General features: G+C 48.8%; 1 protein-coding gene across 1 annotated transcript; it reads left to right on the top strand.

The window, feature by feature from the left end:
• Positions 1–6,441: 6,441 nt before the first annotated feature.
• On the top strand, positions 6,442–7,860 carry DFJ58DRAFT_737832 (uncharacterized protein; the record flags this gene model as incomplete). Its single annotated transcript, XM_041386964.1, has 3 exons — positions 6,442–6,750; positions 6,805–6,933; positions 6,982–7,860. The coding sequence occupies 3 exons, from the start codon at positions 6,442–6,444 to the stop codon at positions 7,858–7,860; spliced, it is 1,317 nt and encodes a 438-aa protein (XP_041234996.1).
• Positions 7,861–8,121: the final 261 nt, after the last annotated feature.

The raw sequence follows: 8,121 nt of genomic DNA, 5'->3' as shown, positions 1-8,121 counted from the left end.
TTATAGCTGCCACTCCGCTTCTCATCTTCCTTCAGTCGTCCCTGTATGTAATTGGACCTTCGTTGCTGGAAGCGAGACCGTCCTCTTTTGGAAGGGGGTCGCGAGTATGCAGAAACTCGCTGTGGGGACTTGATTGCCTGTCATCATGCATGACAGGGACGGGCGGCTCGTCGTTCGTCTTTTGAAATTCGGAGGGGAACATGATTGCGCGGTCGATGGCTACTGGAGACCACGATGTCGCCCACGAAGCATGACGAGGCATATATGAGCTTTGAAAGAGGCTTCAAGGCACCGGAAAACGAGTAATTTTCCTACCACAGCAAATCAGAATACTTCAATTGTAACATAGCATCTCCATCACTTACGGTAGGTATCCCAAGACTGAGACCGACAGTGCCGTATGCTGAGACTAATTCAAAAACTTGCTGGAATTGAGCAGAGGCCACAATCCGATAAGATGAGGACATACTGATAGTAAAGATATTGAACCAGCCCTGTATCTCTGTGTTATCCAAGTTTCCGCGCTACCATTAGCCGACCGATTAGAACCGTCGCGAATCCTCCGCCGTTGGGCTGCTTACCTCTATGATACAAATTAACACCAGCGCCTACGTCAGACAAATTCAGTCTACTCCCCCGCGGCGACTGCATAGAAGCTTACCAGACACAACCACCACATGTCTTGATAGCCGGGTGAGACAAATCATTAGACGAGAAAATCAGACATGAATCCGATGCCAGTTGTCGACGTGCATGCATGGCCAAGTACCGAGACCATACCGTCATCCTTGGGCCTGCGGTTGAAAAGGCATTTTCATCCTTCGAATCATCATCATCGTATATACCCAGGGATTGTTCTTCGTAGACGTTTGTCGAGCGGACACTAGATTAATAAGCATCATAATTACCTATCTGCACGGTTGCCAGTGGCGAACGTACCTTAGTGCAATGGGATCTTGACCGTCAGTCAGTTTTACGTGTATTGCCAAGATAATTAAGGCACTCACATACGCTAACATACATCATGATAACATATATGACTCTGTTCCCCGGAGTTAGCGCTTTTTCCAGACGATGATTGCTCAACCTAACTTGACAGCGGGAGCTATTCTGGCAAGCGGAACTATTCCAAACCCCGCGGCACGAACAGCAATAGCTTGGTACAGTCCAGCAACAACTCTTGTTCCTAAAGGTATGGAATCGATGTCAGGATTACCAATATCAAGGACCAAAAAGCAAACCAGTCTGTAAGGCTATATTGCCGAGTTCAGTATACGATCGTAGAGATACTCGTCAGGTGTGCGTACTTCATAATGACCAGAATCGTAAGGAGAAACCAAGTTTGATATGAAGGGAAAAAGATAAACAAAGCATCGGCGGGGATGATCCAGGAGGAAATGCAGCGTTTCATTCAGTCGAGAATCCCTCGGTACGAGTTTTGTGATGATCCAACTTCCTACGATGAACAAAAGTTTATCACAGAGATAGCATACTTACATGAGAAACCGGAGCCTTCAGGTTGTTTTTGAGTAAGAACTGTTATGCATTCCGGATTGCGAACTCACAGTATTGGCTAACGACAATGAATGATTATTATGTTGTTAGAACGAGCTCACTGACACTCACAAATGCAGTGTTACCAGCCAAAATACAAAAGATCATAAAAAAGATCACTTAATCGAGAAAATGTCAGTATCATCCAGTATATATGATATATTATACTCACTTGGATAGGCTGTCTGGAAGGGCACCATGCTCTGGTCGACAAGAGAAAGTTCCGGTATTTGTGTACGCCGCCGATACGACTTGGAACAATGAAAACCTACATTCAGGTTCTGTTAGTTGGTGTCTTGTTACTTAGCGTCGTAAGGACGCTGCTCACCAAGGAACCGTGATTATTCTAAATTGGGCAGGAGGTTCGAAATTGCTTGCCCACTTTGGCAATGACATGTAAGGAGCGATCACCACGAAGGAAAACCAATTGTACGGCCATGTGATACTACGAAGACATTTTAAGTCGATGAGGACGACTGAGAACAAGATGACTCACAGATGCAACTAACCAAAGCAGCGCGTTCAGCGCCCGATATTCAACTCCACCCAACTCCTCAAGCTGCTCGTTGGTCGAAAAATGAAACGCAGAATTCCGCCCAACGACGGCGTCGAACGAAATATACGTTACAGGCTTCGTACCTTCCTTAGCGCTAATGCTTCCGCCGTGTGTTGGCCTCCCAGGGATACTCGCAGCGCCACTCATAGTCCGTCCCAGCCCACCGCCTGCCAGTGTAGTAGTAACGGGAATCGTTACAGTTCTCTTCAGTCTATTGTTGGTATTAGGAAACAGCCAACCAAACAGCATCCCCAGCAGCTCGTGCGGCATAGGAAACCCCCCGAACCCCCGTAGCATCTGCTCCTGCGGTGGGTCGAAATGATGCGAATTCGATGCGCGCCTAGTATCGCTAGATCGATGTGTCTGAATGGTTGGGTGCTGTGCTAATGGCACATGCGAATGTTGGGGGGACTGCGGAAGAACGGCGACGACGACGGCGGGGAGTAGAGAACCCTGAAACTGAAATATCTGATAAAATTTCAGGGGAATCCGAGTGACCGGTCCGGCTACCGACAGGAAAGAGAGGGGGATATGAAGGAGAAACAGTGGGTGCAAACTCGATAGTTGCTGTCCGAGGCATTCCAGTCGATGCAGCTGACGTTACAGCACCCTGACCCGCTTCAGGCCCACAATTTGAAGGTTCCCCAAGATTTACTGAATCGGAAAGACGACGTGCGCGCTCACTGATGCAAAACAGATGTCAGGCTCGCTGGTACGAACAAGTGGTGTTGTAGATGCCTACGAGGCGTTTCTTTTCAGATCCGCAGGCCCCGCGTTGACAGTTTCTACATGTAGGTTCTTGATCTCGACATCATTCTCAAACTCAAGCTGCGTCGGAGACTGAGTTATTTCATCGGCGAACGCAAGTTGATGAGGAGAGGGCCCTTGCCCTTGTTCTCCTGCTTGCGTATCTAAGCTGATTACATATTTCAACGAAAAATGCATCATAGGAACCGTACCGATTCTGTGATCCGTCCGCTCGGGTTGACCGGTTTGGCTGTCCATCCATGCGCCTGATCATATCGGGCCTCAATTTCTTTGCGCTGTCCCTCGGTGCCGTTCGAGCATCACCGCTAGCAGAATCCTCCGGCACCGTACTAAGGCCGGTCTTCCTTCGGAAGAAGCGGCGGGACCACCCGCCTTTGCTGCCGACAGGATTCCCTGCAGACAGAGACGCAGTGGCAAGCTGCTGTTCCACCTTGATCGCGGCCTGTTGGGCAGCCTCTACCCCAATAATATGATCGAATGTCTTAGCAAAGTAGTGCCTGTAAGATTAGGAGTGAATATCATTGACGCGCACGCTGTAAATAACAACCTCCTGGTGTACACCATCACCCACGACACGATGACCTTGAGCCAAGGTTAGAGAAGTATCACGTGTACTGAAGCCAAGGAACGCACTGGGTTTCCAATACACATCTGGATGAATAACAACACTTGCTGCCAAGCGGTAAGCTGGCTCAAGTTCACAGTCGCGAGACCACAGACGGTCATCGCGCTGACTGAATTGTATAGTGCATCAATGTATGCAACTGGATACTTGCCATTGCTAGCATAAAGGATTCCGGAGAATATCAGGGGCGTCAAAGTACTAAACATACATGTCATCAAATTCCGTGATACCAACAGACAGCGGTGTTATACGGCGAACTTACAAAAATATAACATGTATGCGGAAAAAGTTGAGATGCGCCCTGATGGTTTGCCATGGGCTGTGTTTTGAAGACGATGTTGAGACCTGCGTGGACATTCCGGCGAAATCGCGCGATGGTGGGCGAACTTGCTAAGAACGAGAGCGACCCTATATACGATGTACGTCCACTCCAACCGGCAATATAATGTCATGGTCAAGAGATTGACGCTCCTTACTTAGGAAATCGAACAAGCCCTGTGACATGCTGATGTAAGCAATAAGTCTATGCAGTAAGTATGCCGCTATATCTAAGTACTAGTAAGTAGAAAAGAACGGCCAAAACATGCCGCACAAACACGTATCGAGCAGAGCAGTAGAACGTGCGTAATATGAGAATGCCAATAAACGAAAGGCGTATCGAAAACACGGATGATGGTAGAGTTGTTAGAGATGAGGAAGCTCAGCGGCCGTTTCTATCAACTCACGATTCTAATCTCATTATGATACACGATGGTAATTCCATAGTCAAAATCGTTCGTGCATCTTTCACCTTCGCTTCGCATTCCGTCAGCATCACCTCAACTCCCCCTTTCCCTACCATGAACACATATTGCTTATCCTCTCAAGTCTCACGTCTTTCAAGTAACCTCAGCCGCACGCTATTGTTTGCCACAATTGCATTCAGGTATTCGCTATTCGACGTCAAAGCAGCGACCTCAATTGATAATGATTTGCGGAGCCTTCTTCGTGTGTCATGATGCGGGCACCCTTTTCTGTGATATCGATGTAGGGTGTGGGCGGTGGGGACAGTTGATGAAGAGGGTTTTGGAGGTTGCTTCGACGAAGCTGTGGCTAATGCAGAAGCTAGGGTTTTGCCATTTACAAAGCCGGAAGACATAGCGGGTACGGATCCGAAATACTGCACGACTTCGGCTTTTTACGGCAGGACTGGCGGCTGCCAATAAAGATAACGGGGCCGAGGCATCAATCTATTGATCCAACAACAGATCCTACAAGTAACAATTAGAATTGGACATGGCATCAGCGTGAGGATAAAACCAGACCTGGTTGTACTACTGATCCCACATTATTTCGAGGGACTGAGACGCCATCCCTTACGGACACGCCCTGGCCTAACGCTTTGAGTGAGAACTAGCTCTTGGAGATGCAAATGAAGATGAACGGCTCTGCGACGCGCCCTTTGCCCAAGGTGACCGCGAAGGGAGCAGAGTCGGGGACTTGTGGAACTTGGGTGCCAGCAGGGTGCTGTGTCAGGCGCATACCAGGCATGAGTGCGTGCCGACTCCCGATCGAGATTGGTCTTGCACGTTTAGCACTGCACGGGAGAATGTAAAGAACGTGGGATGGCCTCGCGAACCGTAACGATCGTCATAGCTGTAGCAACAGCATTTGCATCTGATCCATTTACGGTCACGCAACTCAATGACGCCCTAATTTCACGATGATGAGTTCAACCGATCAAGACAAAGAAATTCTGCTCACTTGAAACATGAACTGTATACGAGAGCTGACATGATTTAGGACCTTGCCCGGCTCGTATCTAGCGACTGGCGAACTACCTCAGTCTATCTGCAATAGCTGGCATAAACTCTCAAGCTCCTCTTCCCCAGGTGCTTGACGTCGCACGACAGCTTATTTGCACGCTCGTGTATAATACACTCCGTGATTGCCTGCCGCCTGAACAGCTCGCCAAGGAACATTGTGAGACCGAGACCAAGGCGCGTCACCTTCTGTGCAGCGTAGGACGCATGCGCGGCAGCTTCCTCTGAGCCCTTGTGCTCGTTAAGAGATTTTTTCATCCTGTCATCTGAGGTCCTTGCAGCAGGGGCAGCCTCCCTTCAGAGCCACACGCGGTCAATATCCTCTTGACACAGGCTGAGGAAATACATCCAGAGGAGCTGACTGCCGGCAATAGGCTTTCCTTCTTATTGATCCCATTATCCCTGAACCTCCGGCCTGATCTGCTCCATCATCTATCTTCCAAAAAAGCTGCGCATACATCTTTCTCCAAGCAGCCCTATCCGTCGCATGCTCAAACGCCAGTCGGACGACTAGGATGAGGGTCCGCCCGCCCTCTTCGTTGATGCTCTTGTTCGCCCAGTGGAAGGTATGATCTGAAATCAAGTCGAATCTATATCGCAAGCTTATTGAGCAGCGCCTTGACCTTGCGGTCAACTGGTTCAGGTGAAACAATGCCAGTTTGACCCTTGCGTCGAGTCGCGCTTGTGGGAACCCAAAAGTTGGCGGACATGTCGAGGAGCTGGAGATTGGCGCTCGAACTGCCGGACGATTCGAAGGGTAGAACCATGTCCACCTTGCTGCCCATTTGATGGTCCAACGGACCGCCAATGGCTGAATCAATACAGCCCCTTGCAATGGAAGCGATGCTGACTAATGAACTGAAATGCACAGCTCTCATACCTCTCATAAGTGCACGTTCACCTTTGATTCTCCGTCTCAATCAGCGTTATATCAATACCTCTTCCCGTCGAATATTCTCCCTCAGTCTTTTGATCGCTCTCTTATTCACAGTTCTACGTACATTTTCCTGACTATTACTCTACTTAGGCCTCGTTCGGTAACCGTTGTATAAACGAAATTTACAAAATACAAAATTTCGAAAGTCCCGGCATGATACCAGCCGCAAGCTGAGATTCAATTTGCTTTGCTTCCGACCATGACTTCATCAAAGTCTCGTCCTGATGATCTCCAACGCCAGCACGTTTGGCTTGCCATCGCTGCTATAATCATCTGCTCTCAGATACAACTAGCTAATATGACGCGAAAGGCTCCTAAACAGCCAAAGGCCCAGTGGGGTTTTGATGAGATTGATGCCATGCTCACATATCTTATCACAGAGAAGTCATCACTGGCAGGGGCAACATTCAAAGACACGATATACAATCAAGCTGCAATAGAGATTGCAAGCAAGCGGACACATGGGCCTCCCAAAACTGGGGAGCAGTGCAAGAGTAAATGGGGGACGGTATGTTATTTCATATTGATTGCTGCCATCATTGTACTGATTACATCTATGTAGTTAAAGACTACTTTCCAAGCCATCCGGACGTATCACTCTAAGTCAGGCTGTCATTGGGATGATGAGCATGGGGCCAACATCGATGGGCCCGCCGCTGAAGCTGTGTGGAAGGAATATGTTGGTAAGAAGGTATGTGCCAATATCGCCTTGATCTTCACTGAAACTGATGCTTTACAGTCCAACTCGCCCATGAAACCATTCAAAAATAATGGTTGGCCTTTCTATTCAAAGATGGACCAAATCCTCCCCGAGAAGAGCACTGCACAAGGAACGGCTGCATACAACCCTGCCCAATCAGCTGCACCGGCCATGGAGCAACCAGTTGCAAGCACAAGCAGCGCACCTCATGATGCTGACATGAGCATGATGGATGTTGAAAGCATGGGGCCACCTCCTTTTATTCCGAACCTCTTTCCCATCGACACCAGCGTGGCCCAGCGGCCTCCTTTCATTCCTGATCTCACTCCCATGAAGCCCAGCATGGCCCAGCCGAACCTCGGCTGGGGTGCTCCCCCCCCTGGTCCTATATTTGCAGGTGGCAGTATCAGTGTTGCCCCCCCCACGTCCGTCCCTATGTCATCAGGCTCCAGCACTGGCAAGCATTCACACTCCGAGATGACCCAAGGTCATTCGGCTCCTCCCTCCACCACCTACACTTCAGTGTCGCAGGTGACAAAGCCGGAATCGGAGAAGAAACCAAGGCTGTCAACAGCCAGTGGTAAGACGCGCCCAAGCACAAGCAAGAAGAACATTCAAGACACTGCCAACACAGCTGTGTTGATGAATCTTCAAGGCACTATCAACCGCCTGTCAGATTCATTGAACACGAACTTTGGCACTGACGAGGCTCATGTAGCTGAACATAGGTCGCGCACACTGAAGTTAATGCAGTCGGCTACAGGGATCTCGAAGGACGATAAGGTGATTCTCATGCATGTGTTCATGACGAATGCAGCAGCATGTGATACGTTCTTAGATGTTGATGACCCTGAGCTGCGCGAAGCATTTTTAGAATCTATGATTGCCTGTGCCAAACAAGAGAACCCTACCATGTAGCTCCTACTTTTCCCACTCGTTTTTTGTTTGTAGGCTTACTAGTTGTAGCCCTAGCCCTTCTTTGCGTTATACAAGTAGCTTCATGTGCTCGTTTGATCCTTGCATAAAACTTTCAATTGTAGCTACAAAACAATTCTATTCTACAGCAGTCTCGTCAAACTCGCGCCCATCATAAAGGTCATCTTTGGCTTCATCTTCCTCGTCAAGATCAGAACCTAGATCTTCATCGTCCTCTAAGTCATGCTCGCGTAAGTAAGCCTC

The sequence above is a fragment of the Suillus subalutaceus genome (genome assembly GCF_016647625.1).
Source record: "Suillus subalutaceus strain FC151 chromosome Unknown DFJ58scaffold_407, whole genome shotgun sequence".
NCBI lineage: Eukaryota > Fungi > Basidiomycota > Agaricomycetes > Boletales > Suillaceae > Suillus > Suillus subalutaceus.
This window is presented reverse-complemented; position numbering and strand designations above follow the sequence as displayed.